The 24,678-nt window shown below is 36.9% G+C and overlaps 2 protein-coding genes across 2 annotated transcripts; one reads left to right on the forward strand and one right to left on the reverse strand.

Moving 5' to 3' along the window:
• Positions 1 to 15,016: 15,016 nt before the first annotated feature.
• Positions 15,017 to 15,639, forward strand: LOC145800401 (uncharacterized). The gene is made up of 2 exons (XM_082890070.1): positions 15,017 to 15,365; positions 15,410 to 15,639. The coding sequence occupies exons 1-2, from the start codon at positions 15,017 to 15,019 to the stop codon at positions 15,637 to 15,639; spliced, it is 579 nt and encodes a 192-aa protein (XP_082746196.1).
• A 2,873-nt stretch (positions 15,640 to 18,512) lies between these two features.
• Positions 18,513 to 23,458, reverse strand: LOC114257880 (mitochondrial import inner membrane translocase subunit Tim9). Its single transcript, XM_028197702.2, has 2 exons — positions 23,298 to 23,458; positions 18,513 to 18,863 (listed from the first exon to the last, which is right to left on the reverse strand). Exons 1-2 carry the CDS (start codon positions 23,390 to 23,392, stop codon positions 18,677 to 18,679), a joined length of 282 nt encoding a protein of 93 aa, XP_028053503.1. The 5' UTR covers positions 23,393 to 23,458; the 3' UTR covers positions 18,513 to 18,676.
• Between the last annotated feature and the right edge of the window lie 1,220 nt (positions 23,459 to 24,678).

Here is a 24,678-nt window from a genome sequence, read left to right on the forward strand (position 1 = left end):
TTAAAATATTATTTAATCACCTAACAAGTTAAAACTGCTTCAAACTATAATTATGTTATTTGTCAATTCACTATTCACAAGCTAATTTGTAATTTATTCTCAAACCATACACATGGCTTTTGAAACCCTTGTACGGGTTGACGGTCGTTAATGGTTCACGTGAACGTTAGGGCTTGGAAGGGGATGAAAGTTTGAACCTCAAACGGCACTTTCCGCACATAGACGTGCTTTAAATGTCGAACGTGTTTGGGCTGTGGGGAAGCTTCACTGGTATTTGTCCATTGTTCGATTGGAAATGGACGATCGAGGTTTAAGCAAGCCGCAATGACTTCTTTTCTTGTCACCATCCTTTAGGAGTTATTTTGGCTATGATTTATAAGTTAATTTATTTTGTTTATTATAAAAAATTATATAAAAAAATAAAAAGATGATACGATAGAAATAAACTACTAAATAACTTGTTTTTGTTGTTTACAAAATAGGCCTATATTTCCTTCATCTAGTAAATTTTATAATGAATATCATTTATACACAAAATTAATTTTATCGAATATCAATGAACATATGAATGAATTACATTTTATTTTATAAAATGAACGGTTAAAATTCAAATACTCAACTATTATTCATTTTTAAAATAAAATATAATTTATTTATGTAACTAATACTGATAAAGCTAATTTTTTTTATATATAAACTGTCTTTATTGTGAGATTTGCAATATAAACAATTTGGATTATTATTGTGAGAATAGAGTGGAACCTACAAAACAAAGTATAGAAAAATATGAAAGATAGTAGTATAGAAATGAGTCATTCTCTCAATTGATGAAAAATTATTAGATGCTTCTCAAACAATATTTCACATTATTTATCAATTAACACATTTCATATTATCTTATAAAACAATTTGTAAGTGATATATTTTATCATCTAAATCAAAAGTTATCAAATTGCAATACCACATAAATTTACTGAATACTAATAATTTCTCATAATTGAGAATGTGTTAAGCATTTCTAGTGGGCACGAAAAAATAATTTGTGCTATCTGTTATTTGAGAGTAAAATGTTAAATTTTAACATGAAAAAATTTATTATATTATTTCTGCAAAAATTGTCAATCTACTAAATTAATGTTGTTAAGTTTGGCACAATATAACGTTGGGGTGTGGCCTAATAATTTAGTAGTCATATCTTAGAGTGTGGTGAGTAGAAAGTTAAAAGTTCGAACTGATGGGACAACGACGGATCTTTCAGTTGTAATTTAAGTATACTAACATACTAATGTTATCTTTGAAAAAGAAAAAAAGAAAAAAAAAGGTTTGAGACAATAATATGCTACTAAATTCCACTGCACTAAATTATATATATTTATTCAATCAAATTTTGAATTAAAGTTTATTTAAAATATTAATTTTTGCATGAATTATATTTTATATTAACTATATATAATTTAATATATATCATGGCATCAATATCTCATCATTTGGTACATGGCCAAAAAGTTAATTTAATGACTAAAAAAATCAATTTTACAAGAATCATTAACTCATTTCTAGTTAAAAAAACTTAAATTAGTCAAATTTGTTTATGTTAAGATGTCATTTAAAAAGATCAAAAGTTATAAATGTATCAAATACACTAATTTTTGACATTAAATTTTATTTTTAATCCATAAATTAACAATTTAAATATTTTTTTTAAAAAAAATCAAAAAATAGTATATAAAGGTCAGTTTAAATATATTATATTATACTATAGCATCATAAAATGGTATTTAATAATGGTCCGCTGTTCGTTGGGATGTCAATCACACGCCATCAACGAGATAATTGTTGGCCCCATATGAATCATTTGGTGAAAATGTTATTACAAAAATGTTATAAACTTTAAAAATTCTATTAAAATTTTTATTAAATGTCTCACATGGTGTAAGACTCACATGAAACTCACATTGTGTAGATTTTACACTCACGTAAAACATTTATGGTGTGTTTAGTTGGGGGATTTGGAAAAGAAAAGGGAAAAGGTGTGTGAAACTATGTGAAATATATACATATTTTATTCACATTTTACCTACCTTTTTCATTTCCCTTTTCAAATCCCTCACCAAATCCCCCAACCAAACACAGCATTAGTAAAAATTTTGGTAGAATTTTTTAGATCTCTAGCATTACTCATGTTATTAAGGATTGTTTGGGATGTGAGTTAATTTTTTAACTTTTTAAGTAAGCCTTTGTTTGACATAAGTTAAAATGGAGTTTTATGGCTAAAATAGTTACAAAAAGACAAAATAGACTTTTAGCCTAATAAGACAAAATGTCACATTCAAATCATAATCATTTTATTTTTTTTCTCACAAAAGTAAAAAAAAAACCAAAAAAAACTATCCTAAACAAGATTTTTTAGCACCAGACTAAAATAACTAAAAAGTCAACCCACATCCCAAACGAACCCTAAGCCTCATTTGGGAATAGACTATTTTAATAATTTGTTTAATTTTTTACGAAAAGATATACAAAAAAATAAAGAATGATATGACAAATTATAGTGACTTTTAGGCTATTCGACTAAAACATGTTGCCAAACGAGAAAAATTTGAGATTAAAAAGTCTCGATTGAAATGAATTTTTTGGCTCTTTTGACTTTTGTGAGAGAAAAAATAAATGATTATATTTTGAATGTAACATTTTATCTTATTAAATTAAAATGCTAATTTTATTTTTTTGGAACTATTTTAATTCCAATCTACCCAACTCAACCCATAGTGCTAAATTTATTGGAGATGACAAATGTTTGGATCACAACATGCAACCGATCAAACAAGCAGCTACTGCAAAGACATGACTACATAATCTGTTGTTGGCTGAAGCGAATGCATGCCTAGATGTGATTAGATGGGCGGTGCAGCAGAAAATGACATGTATCTCAGTGCAAACCGATTGTTTGGTCTTGGTGAGGATGCTCCAGACGAAAAGAAGGAAGCTGATTGGAAGATTATTACTATTTTGCATGATATTATAAACTATGCTAAGAACTTGAACTATGTTTGTATTACTATAGGCAGAAATATAGTCCACCCAGCATGAACTGACAAATTCTATAACTATCTCTAAGGCACCGTTTGGGAAGGTGGATTGGAAGCTTTTTTGGCTATTTTAGTCACAAAAGATAAATTAGACTATTTTAGCCACAACAAACAAAACATCACATCCAACTCATAATCATTACACTCTTCTCTCACAAAAAGAGTCAAAAAAGTCAAAAAATCAAAATACCCTTCCCAAACTAAACTTTTTAGCTCAGACTAAAATAATCAAAAAAATCAAAAAGTCAACCCGCTTCCCAAACGACACCTAAGTAACATAATATTAATATTATATGGCAGTTTCGTTCTAAAAAAATGATACCGTATTTTAAGAGTCTCAAAGCTGTAACTTAATTTAATTCTAGCGAGTTCTCAAAGCTGTCCAAATCCAATAATTCAATCAAGATGTTAGAAATTTTTAAGCAAATTACTAAACATGCCCCTTATATTTCAATTTTATAATTTTATAAAATTTTGACTAAGATATTTAAATCTAGAATTCTTACTTTCCTATTAGGGACAACTCTAATTTTTCTATTTTCAGATTGCTTGTTTGAAAGAATTGACAAGGTCTATTTCCACTAATATTTTTTCTCTATTAGCACACACCTAGAGTAATTAGGATTTGATTCCTATTATTATAAAAAAAGTTCAAAGCCTTGCATATAATATATGTATATATAAACAATAGTGCTATACGCACCAATTATTTATTCATTTTTTTTTATAGCAAAACAACCAATAGAAGGAAACAAAGCTCGCCTAACCAATTATATCATCTAAAAAATCTAAGAAAGAAAAAAAGATCCGGACCAACTTTATACTCTCACCAACTATACAAGGTAACTAGGAACCGACCCTCCAGCCACAACACCAAACGCTCAATTTCTTGGAAAATTCTCTTGTTTCTTTCTAGCCAAACCAACCACATCAAACAAAAAGACACCAATGACCACACCCGCCGCTGACACCGCCCCAACCCAGGGCCCCCTTCAACTCCACAACATGTCCATAACCCCGTTTGGCTGCAACCATGTAATTCCAAAAAAAGAACAAGCCAGCCCCCAAAGTCGAGAAGCAATAGAACAATAGATAAATAAATTGTCAACGAACTCTGCATCAACACAACACATACAACAACGATTTACTAATACATGCCCTCGACAAACTAGATTATCAATAGTAAGATTACGACCTAAAGCAAACGGTCATAAAAAGAAAACCACCTTAGAAGAACTTGAGGCAACTAAATACTCCTCTAAGGAAACACACCTCCTACATCCCCCACCAAGCTCCGATAAATGGACCAAACAGAGAATTGACCTTTAGCACCCACCACACTTCAAACCAACACATCTTCTCCCTACCCTATAGGCCCAACTCAAATAGAAAGCCGAACAACTCCCCTAACTGATTCACTTCCCAATCCTAAACATCATGTCGAAGCTGAATATCCCAAACCACCACCTCCCCATCCCCCAAATAAGAAGCAACTGTGGCTTCCCGATCCCTTACAACGCTAAAAATCAAAGGGAATCACACCTTTAACACCATCTTCCCACACCATCTATCCTGCTAGAATCTAACCTTCTCCCTAGTACCCACACAAAAATTCACCCTCTCCCAAAACTCTCCCATCCCCAAGCAAATTCCTTTCCACAAGCCCCTTCCATGCAGCCCTATTACTTCCCTCGACTGCCAATCCCTCTCAACAACCCCAAACTTAGAAGCCACCACCCTCCACCATAAACGATCCCGCTCTCTAGCAAACCGTCACAACCACTTCCCTAACAAAACCTTATTAAACTACACCAAACTCGGCACCCCCAAACCACCCACCTCTTTAGGGTGACAAATCTGCCCCCACCAATCAACCAAGTAGGAATGGCAACGGGTTGGGGCGGGGTCGAGAACCACACTCCCCATCCTCGATCCCCAAAGGTACAAAATTCCCTATCCCCACACCCTATCCTCAGCAAGAAACCCATCATCCCCTCCCCTCCGCCCCCTAACGGGGATCGGGTTTCCCCAACCCCAAAAAATCCCCGTAGCTTTGTGTGTGTATGTTTAGCCTTCTCTCCCAATCCCCTATTTCATTTTCATCAACATCAACATCATCAACGGCAGTAGACACAAACGAAAAAAAAAAAGAAAAAGAAATGGAGACAGATAGAGAGAGAGAGAGAAAGCGCGCTACGGGGATTTGCTTAGATCTGCCGGAGGAGGCGACGAGGATCTGCTCAAATCTGTCGGAGGAGGAAGATGAGGCAACATGGATCTGCTCAGATTTACCGCCGAAGGAGGAGGAGGTAACGTCACAGCGTACTGTCGCAAAGGGAGATACGACATCGACTGCAGAGAGAAGAAAGAGAGCGAAAGAGAGTAGAGAGAAGAGAGCGAGTTAGATTAGATTAGGGAGTATAATAGAGGGGTGTTATGGTAATTTCAGTTCGAGGAAACGGTGAGAAGGACAGGGACGGGCCGAGACTAGGAAACGTATCACCATCCTTGACTCGAAAATTATAAAGGATTTATTTTCAAATACCATCCCCAACTCGTTAGGAGTATTTTTCGGAAAAAAAAAACCGTTCTAATCGGGGTTGGGTCCCCGTCGGGCCGAGTTCAAATTGCCATCTCTACAACCAAGTGATATTTGAAATCCTCTCCTCTACCCCTCCACAAAAAATCCCTCTGAAGTTTCTCTAACCGCTCAACCACAGAAACACGAATAACATATAATGACATAAACTAAGTCAGAATATTGCTCAACACACTTTTAATCAACGTCAATCTTCCCCTTTTCGACAAATATTGTCGCTTCCATCCTGCCAAGTGACGTTGTACCCGCTCTACCACTTCATCTCACACTCTCTTCGCCTTGAAACTAGCACCAAGCGACAGTCCTAAATAAGTCACCAATAAAGTTGCCACCTTGCAACCTAACAACGCCACAAATACTGGTAACCTCCTAACCTCTCCCACCGGAATCAATTCTGACTTACTCAAATTAATCTATAAACCCAAACCTGCCTCAAAACAAATCAGGACACATCGTAAGAGTCCTAATTGCTCCACATCCGCATCGTAGAAAACCAAAGCATTATCCACAAACAATAAATGAGACACCCCAATTGTTGTCCCTGTTGGCGATCCCACCGTAAAACCCTCCAACAAACCCTCATGCACAGCCCTAGACAACAATCTACTAAAAGCCTCCATAACTAGAACAAACAGCAGGGGAGATAATGGATCCCCTTGCCGAAGACCCCGAAAAGTCGAAAAGAATCTTGCAGGTGAACCATTCACCAAAATAGACATCCGCACCGTGAATACACAGAACTTCATCCACTGACACCATGTTGCCCCATAACCTATCCGACACATAATATATTGCAGGAAATCCCAAACACTGTCATCACATCCTTCTTGACCACACCCCAACAATGCTGGGAAAAAGCCAAAATGAAACCATCTGGGCCTGGAGCCTTTTCACCACTCATTATCTTCAAAGCCCCTAACACCTCCTCCTATGTAAAGGCCCGCTCCAAGCCCTCTTTATCCCTTGAAGAGATAACATCAAACAAAACCCTATCCAACCCCAGCCTCAATGCCCCATCTTGTGCCCGAAAAAGCCGCTGATAAAAGCCCACAATGCCTCCCCGAATCTCGTCGTCCGTAGTCAAATCTCTCTTATCCACCCGCATTCGCATAATATGATTGGCCCTTCTGTGACCATTTGTCATCCTATGAAAAACTTGGTATTTCGGTCCCTATCTTTCAACCATGAACATCGAGATTTCTGTCTAAAAAATATCTTTTCCATACAAGCCAAACAAACATAGTTCTGCTTTGTCGCCTCCCTTCTAGCCATGTCCACCTCTAGAAGCCCACCAGAAACTTCCTACACATCTAAGGACTGCAGGATGGCCACCACTTCCGCTTTCCAAACCTCCACCCGACCAAAAGTCTCCTTATTTCACTTTTTCAAATCCCTTTTGAGTAGTTTTAATTTCTGAACCAACATACAACTAGGAGTTCTGCAAACCGTATAATTGTTTCACCACCCATGGGCCTTCTCTAAAAAGCCCTCCGATTGTAGCCATATATTCTCGAAGCGAAAAGGCGTCGGCTCACTACGAAACCCTCCACTGTCAAGCATAATAGGCCAATGATCTGACATTGGACAGGGTAATCGACTTTGCACGAGCTCCGAAAAGTGCTTTTCCCAACTACTAGTAACTAGAAACCTATCGATCTGGGACATCTGATGGCCATTAGACCAAGTGAAACTCCCCATGAATAGGCAAATCAACCAAATTCATCTCATCAATAAATGCACAGAACGCCCGCATTGACCCATTCACCCTACTACTCCATGTCTTCTCTCCCGGCCATCTGACCATATTAAAATCACCTCCCACACACCATGGCTCTAACCATTGATGCACCACATTCACTAACTCGCCCCAAAATGCACTCCTCTCTAAGCTTCAGACCGGTCCGTATAACCCAGAAAACACCCACCTAAAATCGTCTTCCATACATCGTAATAGACAAGACACCAAAAAACCTTCTAACTCCTCATCCTCCTTCATCACCACTCTGTTATCCCAATAGAGAAGAACCCTTCTTATCGTGCCCATAGTTGGTATGTCCACTCCACCAACTGAACAAACCTCTCTCACCATATCTCCATCCAATACCTCAATTTTTGTTTCCTGCAAGAAAACCACATCCGCTCTCGCACGTCTAAGCACTGATTTGACTGCTAGGCGCTTGTCCCTCTCATTCAAGCCACGCATATTCCACGATAACACTTTTAACTTCATTTCAATAACAGAGGACCTCCTCGTTCTCTCCTTGGGCCTTGTCCACTCGTCTTCCGTCCATGCCCATAGTTAACAGAACACTCCAAATTTCTGATCTCCCGTAACCCTTTATGTTGCACCACTGTTGAAAAACCTCCCTTCCTAGGTAAAGCCCTTTCCCTTCAAGAGGTTTCCACTGCTATAAATAAATGCAGAGCCTTAGTTTCATGGCCTGTAAAAGATACACTGAGCAATCGACTTACCTCGCTGATCCTACTAAGTACCCACTTCGAAACAACTTCTTTTGAAGAAGCCTCCAATCGATTCAAATCAACTTGGCGCTCGAACTCACCTTGGGACAGGTCGGAAGAGGCCTGTCTATGGTGATCGGTGGTCAAGCTGGCGAGAGGGTGGACCACAAGCGACAACTCTCTCCCAACGTACACAGGAGCTGATTTGTTCCTCTCGACCTATTCTGTCTCATCATTCATTGCGTCTTCATGTACCCATTGTTGCCCTATATCCACATTTGTATCAAAAGACTGGCTCGAAGCTTCATCGTCCTACGATACATATCGCGATCTACCCAACTCCTCCTCATGACCAGCTTCAAACATCACCAGTGTATCCTTCTTCCCCTCATCTGTGGGTCCTAAAGTCAAGATCTGACCCATCTGATTTGAATCCAACACTCGACGCAAATTGTTGAAGACTTGGGCCACTGGAGTGGTTAACCCAGATTGGCCTTCAATACCCTTCGCAGAATGGCCCAGCTCCTCCAAGCCCAACCCCTGCACCTTATCCTCACTTTGGCCCACCCCTTTATTACCTTGCATCAAGTTCAAGTCCCCTTCGTTGGGCCTTTTAAAAAATGGCCCAATATCTCTGTTAGAATTTCTTTTCCCACGACCCAAAGCAGGACCAGCCTAATGTTTGGCCCTTAAAGGTTGGGCCAACTACCCAATCCCTTTTGGTTGCCAGGCCTTCCGTGGTTCGACTCGTGGCTGTGAAATCAACAATTGTATCTTCTTCTTCCCCAAATCACAGCGGCTATCTCGCAAATCAAATCGCACCAAATCCCGATATTTCTTAACTAACCCACGACGATCACGCTGCTCTGGCGTGTTGCAAATCTCTACCACCGGTCCATCCTCTGACCAAATTGGCAACGTGTATCGCCTATGGCCCCAACGAATAGTGATTCTTGCCAAAGCACCCCTCGCTGTTCCACGAACTTTGATTCGAACACAACCCAGAGGTCCCTCCGTCGTCGTCGCAACATCAACCTCCAAGAAACCCCTACATCTATAATAACCCGACCCTCTTATATGCTTTAATATGCCCTACTTCCCTCATTATGTGCGTGGTTATATGTGTGTTTATGAGTTTAATGTAAAATTCCATGTTTTAATGTGTGAATTATATGTTTATAACTTTGTATCTGTCTGTTATAAGAAAATCTGTTAAAATTGTGATCTTTGAACTGAAAATTGAAAGCCTTAAAGGCACAATAAACCGAAATTGACTTTACAGTTATGATTAGCATGATTTTTAGAACATAATATGAAATTTTGTAAAAATTTGATTCGTAATGAATTAATTGAATTTATTTGGTAAAACTCTTAATGAAGCTCAACTTAGGCTCAAATAAGCTTAACTTTGGTTAATATAGATATATACTTGAGCCTTAGAAGACTTGGACTCAACACCAAAACAAAAATATCTCCTGGACAGAAAGAAAAGAAGAGAGAGAGAGAGAGAGAGAGAGAGAGAGAGAGAGAGAAGAATGAGAATTCAACATATGAGCTTGAGATTGAAGAACTTGCTAGGAGCTTCAAGGAATACAACACAAGGTCACTCACTAGAAGGGACCACCGCACAACCAAATCACTGTGGGCATGTTTGATTGGAAGGATTAAAGTATGGGATTAGGATTATTAATCCGTGGGCCCAATCATCCTATGTTTGTTTTGACATTTTGGTTTAGGACTATTAATCCAATGGACAATTAATCCAACAAATTTGTAGGATTATTAATAATGAGGTAGGGGTGGGATAGTTAATACCACACTAATTTAATAGGATTATTAATACCTCACTATTAGTATTGTGAATCAAACATGGCCTGTGAGTACTAATTATGTAACGATATGTTATATGTTGTGATTTATCTATTTTTGATCACAAATGATATGATTGGTACAACTTGTGTTTTGATTAAAGTGATTGAGCATTTGCCAACAACGACATATGATTAGGCCTAAGGCTATTCTGTTACTATGATTGAGCCCAAGGCCGTTCTGATACTATGACTGGGCCTGAGGTCGTTCTATTATGTTGGGCCTAAGGCCGTTTTGTATCATCTATTAGGCCTGAGGCCGTTCTATTGTTATAGGTTGGGCCCAAGGCTGTTTCGTCTTATGTGGGCCCGAGACCGTTCTAGAATATGATTGTGCATAAGTCATGCCTATGTTATATAAAGATTCTTCAAAGCACATGCTCATTTATATGCCTTCTTGCATTATTATTATTTACTGAGTCTTGTTCACTCTATATTTATGTATGTTTTGTAGGTGGTCAGTTTGGAGGCCAACACTAGGTCAGCTTCAGGACTTTTGACGAACCCGTTTTATTAAGCTTCCAATGTTCGAGCCCTTTTGTCTTTTTGAGAAGTTCCTTTAAGGCCACTAATTTGTTAAGCTTTTGGTGGCTACATTTTGTTATTATAAAAATGTTGAATTGTTAACTCTTTGTATATAACTACATGACTTGGACTTGTGTATATATGGCCTATGTACTTGAACTTTCAATATACGACATGATGGGTTAGAATTATGGCATATAAACACTGCTCAGTGGACGTTCTATTATGTGATTTTGCTTCCGCTTTAGCCCTATATATGATTTGATTCTTTTGAATTTTGTTATGAGGCCTAAGTACAGGCTGATCATGGCCTAAACTTTTAGGGACAGGTTCGGGTCGTGATAGTTAGTATCAGAGCATGAGTAAAGCCTCACACACAAGTCCATTTGAGCTATAAGGAATCTAGAAAAGACTTAGACTACATGCATGATGTTTCTCTACGATATGAATCTTATATGAAAGCTGCTTAATGATTTATATATGTTATGCAATGAACATTGTCAATGTATACTTGTGTCTCTTTTTATGTATATTATAAGCCTTCGATATGTAGATCATGGTGAGGACAATAATGGATGATATGGAGGACTCTACCTCTGCACGGCTTGATTGGTTGGAAAGGATGATTGCAGACATGACAGAAACTATAAGACAACAACAACAACAACAACCACCACCACAACAACCACCACCGCCACCAATGCCCATACCACCACCTGTGGTGCAAGACCATCAAGTCGAGGATCGAATCATTACACTCACAAATGAGTTTAAGAAGATGAAGCCGCCGTCGTTCAAGGGAGGCATTGATCCAATGAAAGCCGAGGCATGGGTACTGGGAATAAAGAAGTTGTTTGAGGTCTTTCCTTGTACCGAGGCACAAAAAGTACAACTTGCAACTTTTACTCTCGAAGATGAAGCACGGAGATGGTGGATACTCACTAGAAATGAACATTAAGGATTGACCTGGGCTCGATTTTTGGAGCCTTTCTGTGATAAGTATTTTCCATAGTGTATGCGGGAGAAGAAAGTGACAGAATTTGAGACGTTGAGGCAAGGGAACAAGATGGTGGCAGAGTATGAAGCACAATTTTCAGAGTTGGCCCGTTTCGCACCACACATGGTAGATACGGACTACAAGAAAGCAAGAAATTCGAAGGAGGACTCTGGAACGCTATTTTGGATCGAATTAATGTGTTGAAATTGCCTACCTATGTCGATGTGTTAGAAAGGGCGATAGTAGCTAAATGTAATATACCTGCTCAAAATCGAATCTCTAAGTGGAGGGGGAAGAGACAGAATGCGCCAGCACCAAGGGGACCAGTGGCATCACAGAACAAAAAACCGAACTTGGGAACCTCTAGTTCTTCCGCCTCTACTCGTGAATCAATGCCAGTTTGTCCGGACTATGGGAAGAGGCACTGTGGGACTTGTTATCGGACAACTGGGGCTTGCTTCAAGTGTGGAAAGACGAGACATTTAGCAAGAGATTGCCCTCAGAGAGACCGACAAAATAGGAATAGAACCACTACAAGTTCAACGGGCTCAACTCCAGCTTCAACTACAAAGACTGCTGCAAAACCCATCAATACCAGAGACAATGCTAGATAAGGAAGAATATTTGTCCTCATTCCTGGTGATGTGCAAAATAATGAGGTTGTGGTGTCAGGTACATTCTCTATCAATGGTCACTCTGCTCATGTATTATTTGATTTGGGTTCCACCCATTCTTTTGTGTCGGAAACCTTTGCTAGTAATTTGAATAGACCTACGGAATCATTACATTATGTGTTATATGTTTCTTCACCATTAGGGGCCTCCATGCTATGTACATCTGTTTATCCTGTTTGTGAGATTATGATTGGGGATGTTCAGTTATATGTCGATTTGTTGCCTCTTGACATGGCTTATTTTGATATAATTTTGGAGATGGATTGGCTAAGTAAATACCATGTGACTATTGAGTGTACGTCTAAGCAAGTCATTTTCTGACCTCTGGGACAATCTAAATTTATTATTATGGGACATGGGGTGATTCCACCGCCATATTTGATCTCAGCCATGAAAATGTGTAAGTTATTACAAAAAGGCTGCCAGGGGTGTTTGTGTAATATTTTGAATAGACAACCAGTGGATGTATGTGTTGATAATGTTCTAGTTGTTCGTGAACTTCCAGATGTTTTCCCAGAGGAGTTGCCAAGAGAGTTAATGGACCGTGAAATTGAATTCGCAATTGATATAGCACAGGAAACCTAACCAATTTCAAAAACTCCATATAGAATGTCATTGGCTGAAATGAAAGAGTTGAAGGTACAGTTGCAAGACCAGCTTGATAAAGGGTTCATCCGCCCAAGCACTTCTCCTTGTGGCGCGTCGGTTCTTTTCGTAAAGAAGAAAGATGGAACACTTCGGTTATGTGTTGACTACCAGGAGCTCAATAAAATAATTGTAAAGAATAAGTATCCCTTGCCTAAAATCGATGATTTGTTTGATCACTGTAAAGAATAAGTATCCCTTACCTAGAATCAATGATTTGTTTGATCAACTACAAGGTGCACAAGTCTTTTTGAAAATAGATTTGAGATTTGAATATAATCAATTAAAGGTAAAAGTCAAAAGACATTGAGAAGACTGCTTTCCGCACCCAATACAGTCATTATGAATTTTTGGTCATGCCATGTGGAGTTACTAACGCATCGGCGACTTTTATGGATTTGATGAACCGTGTTTTTAAACCGTACTTGGATGACTTTGTGGTTGTGTTTATTGATGACATACTTATCTATTCAAAAAGTACGGAAGCTCATGATAATCATGTGCGATTAATTCTTCAAACACTGAGAGAGAAGAAGTTATATGTGAAATTAAAGAAGTCTGAATTTTGGTTACATGAAGTGGTGTTCTTGGGACATGTAATTAATAGGGAGAGTGTTTTTGTTGACCTGCACAAGATAGAAGCCATTGTGAATTGGCCAACTCCTACGAATGTGACCGAGGTACGTAGCTTTTTGAGCTTAGCCGGATACTATCGGAGATTTGTTAAAGACTTTTCAAAATTGCAGTGTCACTCACCAAATTGACCCAAAAGGGTGTTTCGTTTGAGTGGTCAACGCAAAGAAAATCTGCTTTTCAGGAGTTGAAAACAAGGTTAACTACAGCACCAGTTCTTGCTTTACCATCTGGTACAGAGGGATTTGTTATTTACAGTGATGCCTCTTACAAGGGATTGGGCTGTGTACTTATGCAAAATGGAAGGGTCATTGCCTATACTTCTCACCAACTCATGCCTCATGAAAAGAATTATCCCACAGACGACTTGGAGTTAGCCGCCGTGGTGTTCGCTTTGAAGATATGGTGGCATTATCTGTATGGTACCCACATGTGAGGTTTATACCGACCATAAAAGCCTAAAATACTTCTTTACCCAAAAAGAGTTAAACATGCGACAAAGACGGTGGTTAGAGCTTATTAAGAATTATGACCTGCAAACCCACTATCACCCCGGCAAAGCTAACACAGTTGCAGATGTCCTTAGCAAAAAAGTTGTGGGGAATTCGGCAAGTTTGCTCACAGGGCAAAAAGAGTTGCTACTTAATGTGGAAAGAATGGACATGGAAATTGTGTTACGTGAACAAGGCGCAATTTTATCAGCAATGTCAGCTCAACCGGTATTTATTGAAGAAATCAAACAACGACAAGTGGAAGATGACTTTTTGAAGCAAATTTGTGATGAAATGGAAACAAAGCCAAGACTTGGGTTCACCCTTGACAATTCAGTGTTGAAATTTAAAGACAGATTGTGTGTTCCAAATGTTCCAAAAATTAAGAAAAGGATTATAGAGGAAGCACATAAGTCAAAATTTGCATTGCACCCCGGTAACACTAAAATGTACCAAGATCTTAAGCAAAATTTTTGGTGGCTAAGTATGAAGAAGAAAATTGCGGAGTTTGTGTCAAAATGTTTGCAATGTCAGCAAGTAAAAGCGGAGCACCAAAGATTGACGAGTCTACTTTAACCTCTCCCAATCCCAGAGTGGAAATGGGAACATCTGACTATGGATTTTATTGTTGGCTTACCCCGAACACCCCGAGGTATGAATTCCATATGGGTTAATTTTGATAAACTAACAAAATTTGCTCATTTCCTACCTGTGAAAACTCAATATAATACGAATAAACTTGTTATTGTATATATGAATGAAATTGTGCAGCTACATGGTATTCCAGTTTCAATTGTATCCGATAAAGATCCGAAATTTGTCTCCAGATTTTAGCAAAGTTTACAGGATGTTATGGGAACAGAGTTGAAATTCAGTACGACATTCTACCCCCAAACTAATGGCCAATCAGAGAGAACGATACAAACACTGGAGGATATGCTTCAGATGTGTGTCTTGGATATCCAAGGGAGCTGGGAAATGTATTTACCGTTGGCAGAGTTTGTATATAATAATAGTTTCCACTCAGGTATACGAATGACACCATATAAAGCTTTGTACGGGAGGAAATGTCACTCTCTAGTGTGTTGGACCAAAGTCGGCGATAGATCACTATTTGGGCCTGAACTTGTGCAATTGACGACGGAGAAAGTTCAAATCATCCAACAAAGGTTGAAAACAGCCCAAAGTAGGCCACAGAGTTATGCGGATCACCGGCGAAGGGATTTGGAGTTTGAGGTTGATAATTATGTCTTTGTTAAAGTCACCCCAATAAAAGGACAAACAAGATTTGGCAAGAAAGGGAAATTAGCACCCCGCTATGTAGGTCCGTTCCAAATTCTGGAAAGAGTAGGTCCAATGGCTTATCGTGTTGCTCTTCTATCAAGTATGAAGCAAATACATAATGTTTTCCATGTATCTATGTTACAGTGTTACTTCAAGATCCGTCCCATATTATAGATTACCATCAAATTACTTTGGATGACAACTTGATCTACGAAGAGAAACCGATTCAAATTTTGGATCGGCAAGTGAAGCAACTACGGAACAAGATAATTCCCATGGTAAAAGTTGAATGGCAAGAACACTACGGGAAAGAAGCCACGTGGGAAAGAGAAGAGGAAATGAAACAACGGTATTTGGAGTTATTTTCAACTTGAGGTATAACAAGTTTGAGAGACCAAACTTCTTAAAAAAGGAAAGAATGTAATAACCCGACCCTCTCATATGCTTTAATATGCCCTACTTCCTTCATTATGTGCGTGGTTATATGTGTGTTTATGAGTTTGATGTAAAATTCCATGTTTTGATGCGTGAATTACATGTTGATAACTTTGTATCTGTCGGTTATGAGAAAATCTGTTGAAATTGTAATCTTTGAACTGAAAATTGAAAGCCTTAGAGGCGCGATAAACCGAAATTGACTTTACAGTTATGATTAGCATGATTTTTAGAACATAATATGAAATTTTGTAAAAATTTGATTCGTAATAAATTAATTGGATTTATTTGGTAAAACTCTTAATAAAGCCCAACTTAGGCTCAAATAAGCTTGGCTTTGGTTAATATAGATATATACTTGAGCCTTAGAAGACTTAGACTCAACACCAAAACAAAAATATCTCCTGGGTAGTACGAAAAGAAAAGAGGAGAGAGAGAGAGAGAGGGAGGAGTATTCAACATAGGAACTTGAGATTGAAGAACTTGCTAGGGGCTTCAAGGAATACAATACAACGTCACTCGCTGGAAGGAACCACCGCACAACCAGATCACTGAGTACTAATAGTGTAATGATATGTTGGATGTTATGATTTATTTATTTTTGATCACAAATGATATGATTGGTACAACTTGTGTTTTGATTAAAGTGATTGAGCATTTGCCAACGACGACATATGATTGGGCCCAAGACCATTCTAATACTATGATTGGGCCTGAGGCCGTTTTGTTATGTTTGACCTAAGGCCGTTCTGTATCATCTATTGGGCCAGAGGCCGTTTTGTTAATATGTTGGGCCAGAGGCCGTTCTGTTAATATGTTAGGCCTGAGGCCGTTCTGTTAATATATTGGACCCGAGGTCGTTCTGTTGTTATATGTTAGGCCCAAGGCCGTTTCGTCTTACGTGAGCCTAAGACCGTTCTGGAATATGATTGTGCATAAGTCATGCCTATGTTATATAAAGATTCTTCAAAGCACATGCTCATTTACATGCCTTCTTGCATTATTATTATTCACTGAGCCTTACTCACTCCGTATTTATGTATGTTTTGTAGGTGGTCAGCTTGGAGGCTAGCCCCTAGGTCAACTTCAGGACTTTTGACGAACCCGTTTTGTTAAGCCTCCAACGTTGGAGCTTTTTTGTCTTTTTGAGAAGTTCCTTTAGTGCCACCAATTTGTTAAGCTTTTGGTGGCTACATTTTGTTATTATAAAAATGTTGGATTGTTAACTCTTTGTATATAACTACATGACTTGGACTTGTGTATATATGGCTTATGTACTTGAACTTATGCGATATGATGGGTTAGAATTATGGCATGTAAGCACTGCTCAGTGGACATTCTGTTATGTGATTTAGCTTCCGCTTTAGGCCCCATATATGATTTGATTCTTTTGAATTTTGTTTTGAGGCCTAAGTACAGGCCGGTCATGGCCTAAATTTTTAGAGGCAGGTTCAGGTCATGACAACATCGATCCCCGATCGCACAAAACACTTGTTCCCCACGAAGATGCAGCTGAAATCCAAGTACTTGTACCCAAAAACTCTGTCTCTGCGATTGATTGCTTCTCCTGGCACATAACACTTCCGGTGACCACCAGTCAAGGCTCAAACACTGACCTTCAACCATCCATTTGCCCTCTAGAATTCTGATTGCATCTACCTTAGGTGAAAAGGTGAACAACACATACTGTCCTCCGATTGCGTTCACCTGCACGCCTCCACTGACTTTCCACATTCGCTGAACCCACACCGATAGGCGAGACAGCTCCACCCCCTTCTCCCCTAAGTTCCCCACTCTCCCAACCAAACATGAATCTAGAAAGGATACCCAATCGGCGCCAAACCCCTGTCACACCACCCCCCCAACCCCTAAGACGACCACTTCCTTCCCAATCGACCATGAATTACCTCTCCTCCCTCGTTCCTTCCCTGCTGTGATCCAACCATTCCCCACCGAAAACCCATCCAAAACAATAGTAGCACCCTCACATCCATTCCCGAACAATGATTGTGGAAGGAAAATCTGATTGCGACGGTCGCCGATATGAACCACAATCTGAACTGTAGACCCCATCTCCTCTGGACGCAACCAACACGCCACACTTCGTCCCCCCCCAACAGAGACCCGACCTAAAAACACCCCAACGTTGTTCATCGTGGAAGCCTTTCACATTTGATCCGCAACCCATTTTATCTCTACACCAAACAACTAGATAGCTCTCCAAACCCCATGGCCACATTCGACAATATCTACTCGTCGCCGACCTATCACATCTACCCGCCCTTCTTCAAACTCAAAAGACTGATCTCCCAAAAAAATCAACCTCCGGCAAAGCCCTTCCGGCTCTGCCAAAAACATACCTTCAGGTGCTCACAATTTCAAAAGAGATTTGCTGGTCTTAATATTTATTAAAATGTGATCCTACTTGTTTATTACACGCACCAATTGATACACCAATTAATGTATCAATACATGTTATAGCATTGCAACTTTAAAACTATGAACCTTATCTATTATATAAAACTACAAAGACTTAAAACCAATAAATCTATGTCACATCATCTGTTAATACACTAATTAGTGTGTATAACTTTATTCTAAAAGAAAATAATAAAAAACAAAACAAAAATCTTGAACTAATAAAATATTTTAAAATGATGCTAATATATTAGATTTTGCAATCATGCCAATTCCAAATTGCTGAATTATTGATATTTAAAACCTTGCATGAAAATAACTACTATAGAGCTTAAAACAAGTACATGCCAAGGAGAAGATATACACACATGCGGATACGTAGAAATAACTATTATGATCCAAAAAGCTATTATAATCCAATTTATTACTGAAAATTTAGTACTCATAAAATGAGGGTGTAAGACAAATTGGTCAATAATACAAATCTAAAAGAAATTTCCCATCATAAACGATTTGCAGTTATTACAAATATTACTACGAAAAGTAGTAGGGGACACCTTAATCTGGTGTAGCTGCACCTTGGTTGAGCTCAGCAAATCGCATGCCAACACGCATTGAGTGCTTCAAGAACTTCTCAGCACACCGACGGACACAAGTCTCCTCTTGCTTGTCAAGGGATTTGCGCCTGAAGGTGTCTACGCAATCGGTGAAACATCTCTCCACAAGTGAGTTATACATCCTTAAACTGCAAGATTGAGAAAGGGTAAAAGAAAATGAAGTTCTATCACTATCATATCTCATTTTGTCATTTTCACTAACACCTTTTGATTCCTCCGACAATTTAACAAACTTGCACAATAAAAACTACAACTTAATCCACGAAAAATAATTGTCAAAAAAAGTTTAATAAATGAAAAACGAAAAGAAAAAATAAAGAAATTAAAGTTCAGACAGAAGTACTCAGAATTATCATTCACATCTAACTTTTTTTACCAACCACAAATCTTGGCCTATCTATGACATGACAGACACTAGAATAGAAATTGTAGACTTTACCCAAGGTCAGACCACAGTATAATTCTTAATTCTCTCTCTGAGTGAATTTTACATATTCCGTATACTACAATAATTGCAACCACAATCAAATTCCATAACTCACCAGCCACCTAACAATGGAGAAGAAGATGATTAACACTTTCTCATGCCCTTTTACACATGAAACAACAATATATAATCATTTTTTGCCTTTTACTCAGATTTTCAGCAGTTAACACTTTCTGCTGCCCTCTTACACATGAAACACCATTTTATAATCATTTTTTGCCTTTTAGTCAGATTGTCGCAACAACTGTACACAACTACACATGAGTCTATCATGACTACATGATGTTTTGTACAACCTTACCTTAGGGGGGTAATCCTTGAGAAGTTCTAGGTGGGATTGCTAGATTCTTCTCCTTTTTCTTCTTTTTACTCTCCCACTATTCTCTGGTCATTGTTCACAACACATGAAAAATCCACTTTTTAACAGCGAAACCCTACCCAATCACGACCAAATCACCCTAACCCTTTCCTTATTGGCCTTTAATTTAACAGTTAGGGCACGTTTGATTGTATCACTATTAGTGGGATTGAAAGTGAAGGAAACAAGTGAAGCCCACTGGATTGTTAGTCCGATGTTTGATTGCGGGAAAAGGAGAAAGGGATTGGAGGTGGGGAACATGTGGGTCCCACCAAATAGTCCAATTCAGTGTTTGTTTGGCATGTTGCTAAATTCCGGATAATTTTAGTACTAGCAGAGAAAAATGGAGGGCTTAAATAATACCGTGTGGTATTAAAAGAATAAGGCCTCTCCAAATTATGTTTTTCTTCATCCAACGGTCAAAAATAATTATGTCTTTTCATTTAATTCTAACCAAAATATAAAAATACATCACTGTTTCTATCCAACCATTTATCCCATCTATTATCTTATGGCATAACTTAACCCCCACAATCCTATCCATAATCCTATCGTATATCCAATCCTTCATCCCATCTAATCCATGGTATAACTTATCCCTCACAATCCTCTTAATAATCCCATCAAAAATAATCCAACAAACAAACATGGGCTTAAAGCCTTAAATTACTCACTGTTTAGACACTGAAATAACCTTTATTCTGGAAATCTAGCAAGTTCCCACTTTTAAAAATCAAACCAAAACTCTTTTTAATCTATAGACCCTAAAAACCTTTTTTTCAACCTTATATAACCCTAACCCTAACTCTGAAACCTTTTTGTAACCAAAACTCACCAAAATTCCAATCGTAGGCAACCTCAAGCCTAATTTCCTAATTTGTCTTCTATCACCACCACAAAGAACAGACTCAGCAGATCATTATAAGTTCATTGTATACACACATACATTTGACATTAAAAGAAACACACAAACTAGTCAAAATTTAGGATCATGTTCAGTTAGGGGCCTGACTTAGCTCTAGGTATATTTTATTATGGAATTAACTCATATGCTTTCCTAAGATTTATGCAATATAGAGAGATTTTTTTGCCAAGAGCACAAAAATTAGACTAGGTTTGAGAAATGACTGTAATTCGATAGATGTCAAAAACACATGTCATGCACGTGATGGAAAGCATCACAAGACAGCCTAATGAGGACTGATGCATAAATAGATAATATCTATAAGAAATACTTGGTTTCTAAAACTTGACAAATGTTGCATTGCATATAGTGACTTTTTCTTTGTACAAAACAGAATAGCAAAAAACAGCTTGAGGATCAAAGAAAGTAAAGTGCAAATACAACTACAGATTAGTTTCTAAGTAGAATCACATACACCGGTAAGAGAATAAAAAGACCAAGTTGTTGCCATCACTGGACATTGACTATGACATAACTCCTCGCAAGTTCATGCAACATCTATTACAAAACAAAGTAAATTGATGACCTTAGAGATCTCTATTTGCGTACAAGTGTATAGGTTTCTGATGCATCCCAATCAGTCCTATACTTCCAGAAGCCAGACAAAATAAATAGTGATTACAAAATTAACTGAACATTGAATTTTTTTTAATCTTTTTTTTACTCAAACAGAAGTTTTAGCAGCAGTGTGGATTAAACAAAACTAATGTATGGTATACAATCAATAAAAGCCAAGAAGATGAGGAATGTGTTAAATTAAATTACTATAATGCTAGTATGAAGTTCTTGGCTGCTTATATGGAGTCACATACAGTAATGAAGCTATATATAAATAAAATAAGATCTTATAGAACTTGAGTAAAACCAAGAGATAGGATCACATGGAATGCAATGCAAGATTGATGCTACCTACAAATTCACAATAAATAAATATAAAAAACAAACGAGCTAAAACTTCTCAAAGTTTTCAATTTTTTTTTTGACCAGAAGAAATAACAAAGCATAGAGGAACAAAATCAAATACTAAAAGCCATGTTGATAGAGGACACACCATATGAGATTTGGTGCTTCAATGGCTTTGTTTAGCCTCTAAAATAACATGTGATGTATAGTCTAGTCTATGATTCACAATATTATTTGAAGCGTGACGTTAAAGCATCACCAAATTCAAGCAATTACATTGTTGTTTGGACCAACTTTTGTAGCATACACATGGCAAACTCACAGGTTGACATGTGGCATTAAATTTGCAAATTCCTCACGAGGAGAAATTATCCGATGGATCTGTCAACCTGTTCATACTATCAAGGCTATCTGGTTCAAAGAGAAGATATAATAAATACAAGAATGGTCAGAAGGGGATACAACTTTGTACATCATACATGGCTATCCTCAAAAAGTAGGACATTGAAAGAGTAAGAAGAAGAGGATTACTGTTAGAGATTTCCCAATACTTGACTATTTCGATCTCTACGACCAGACAAGCATCCCTAGAATTACTGGAAAAACTTTGTATTAGTTCTCATATTGTTAGTTTGAATTCTGGTTGATATATTTTTTTTCTTTGCTTGTGTTCAATTTCATTCCAAAGAAGTTCTGAAGCAAGGCAAGGAACCCTACATCAATTGTCTAGTACGAAAAGCTCCTTCGACAAGGTTACACGTCTTTCTTTGAAACACTTGCACCACCGAAAAATACTCCAAACCTTTTACACCTTGAAGTTGTAAACATAAACTGGGCATGGATATTACACCCTTAAACCCTTTCTATGTGACTCCGTGATACTTCCCCTCCTTTCCCCACACAAATATCAACTTTAACTTCACCTTGCCACCCAATCATGTAATTTGATCATTTACAGAAGTGAGTAACTCATTAACTTCCTAGTTATCAAATTAGGCAAGTGGGTAACTCAATAACATCCTCCTAGTTATCAAAACACACTTAAAACTCTTGAAAAATGTAAAACACAGCTCAATCCCTAAACAACAAAAATGTGATACAAACCCTTGCATAGAACTCACTATTGATAACCGGTTTTCAAGGAGAAGGTGCATTGCTAACAAGCCGAGCTGATTCGAGCTTTGAGGTGTTCAAGCTTGACTTGTTAAAATTAGTCCAGCTTAAAAAATCGAGCTCAACAAGATTACTTAAATGAGCCGAGCTCAAACTCGAGCTCAAGCTTGAAATGAAAAATCAAACAAATTATTATGAATATTAAGAAAAAGGGAAAACTAAGAGCAAAATATAAATTAAAAAAAATGCTTATGTTAATACAGTAATAAATTCCATCAATTAAATATGTAAATGTATACAAACACCAAATATAAATAGATAATAAAGCAAATTAATTAAAAAAAATATTTAATTAATGAAATTTATGTTCTTTGTGTTCACTAGCCTTATTGAGCTTCTGATAAAAAAAATCAAATCGTATCGGGCCAAGCTTGGATATACTTGAACTCGAATTGTTTACTAAACGAACCTAAAAAATGGACTCAAGTTCATTCATTTAATTAACCAACGAGTTATTTTCATGTGGCCAAGCTTGCTGGGATCCAAAATGACTCAACCAAATCCCCAAATCAAGTACACCTCAAATTACCATCACCACTACCAATGCAATGCAACATCTAAAAGAACCAATTACAAGTAATACTGAATATATATAATGATTCTATGAAAAAAGAGATACAATAAATATCAATCGAATTAGACTATTCATAACAACATTGTTAAGGAAGGAGAAGAACCTATCGCGGATCTGGAGCTGGTCGATCATGGAGGACATCCTCAACTTGTCTTCCTCGGGAAGAGAGTCGAGGTCTCCTAGCATGCTCTTGTCCATCTTCGATTCAACAACGTTCCAGGGTTTTGGGGAGCTTTTTCCAGAAGAACTCGCGACTCTCTAAAACCCTAGTTATGTCTAAACTTGGTACCGGGTCAGAATCGGGCCCACCCAAATTAGTGATAAAGTCCACCCTAGCAGACTTTTTCTTGTGGGTCGGGCCAATCCGGAACCGAAAACTTTAGATCATTCCCGAGTTTTGTCTAATGGTCTTTTGCCCAGGGCTGGGTCACATAGACAGGCTTGCCCAACCAACCAAGATTTGTCTCTATGCTAGTGTTTGAGAAATAGGTTTTTTTTTGTAAATTTTTTTAGTTGTACGATATTATTAAAAAAAAAATTTTGTATTTGAGAAGATAGTTGAATTTTTTTGTAATTTGATGTGATATTTGTGAGAAAAAAAATGAAATGATTATGGATTTTATGTGATATTTTGTTTGGATTTGTTTTTTTGGTTTTGTAACCAATTTGTCTTTTAGTGAAAAAAAATAAAAATAAAAAACCAAAAAAAAATCCTTCCCAAACACCGCCCATGTTTGGTCTGAATTTTCTGAATTAAGTTTTTTGAAAATTGAGTTTTTTGATTTTCGTATTTTTTTGTTTTAGTGAATATTTTTAAAATTTTAAACTTTTTTTTACTTTTTTAAATGCACCTTACTTAAATGTATCTAAAAAGTAAAAAATTTATAAAAAAATATTTTAAAAAATTAATAAATATATAAAAATACAAAAAAAAATGTACTGAATTTTTGTAATTTTTTTTGCAGTTTTAGTATTTAGTAAATTTTTAAAATATTTTTTTTACAAATTTTTTGCTTTTTAGATATATTTATGTAAGGTATGTCTAAAAATTTTTTTAAAAAAATTACTTAAAATATTTAAAAAAAAATTCAGTAAAAACAAAAAAAATACAAAAAACAAGAAAGTAAAATTTTCTAAAAAGTGTTTTTTGAAAACTCTAACCAAACATATATTCTAGAAAAATTAACTTATAAATTCCATTTTAAGAAATGTTGATCTATTTAATCTCAATAATTTTTTTATAAATCAATTAATTCCATTAATTTTGAAAATATAAATTTAATATTTTATTTGAAAATTTAAATTTATGATTATATCTTTATTTCTATTATATTTTTTTCTTTTTTTTCTTTTATGTTAGAAAGGTAAGGTACACAATATATAAGAATTAAATTTAGAATGAATTTTTAGATGAGGATCTTTTTTATTTGGAAAATATTTCAAAAGGAGTAACAAAATTACTTAAAATATGGGATTCTTCAAAC

Source organism: Camellia sinensis, chromosome 10 (genome assembly GCF_055761805.1).
Source record: "Camellia sinensis isolate YWXY chromosome 10, ASM5576180v1, whole genome shotgun sequence".
NCBI lineage: Eukaryota > Viridiplantae > Streptophyta > Magnoliopsida > Ericales > Theaceae > Camellia > Camellia sinensis.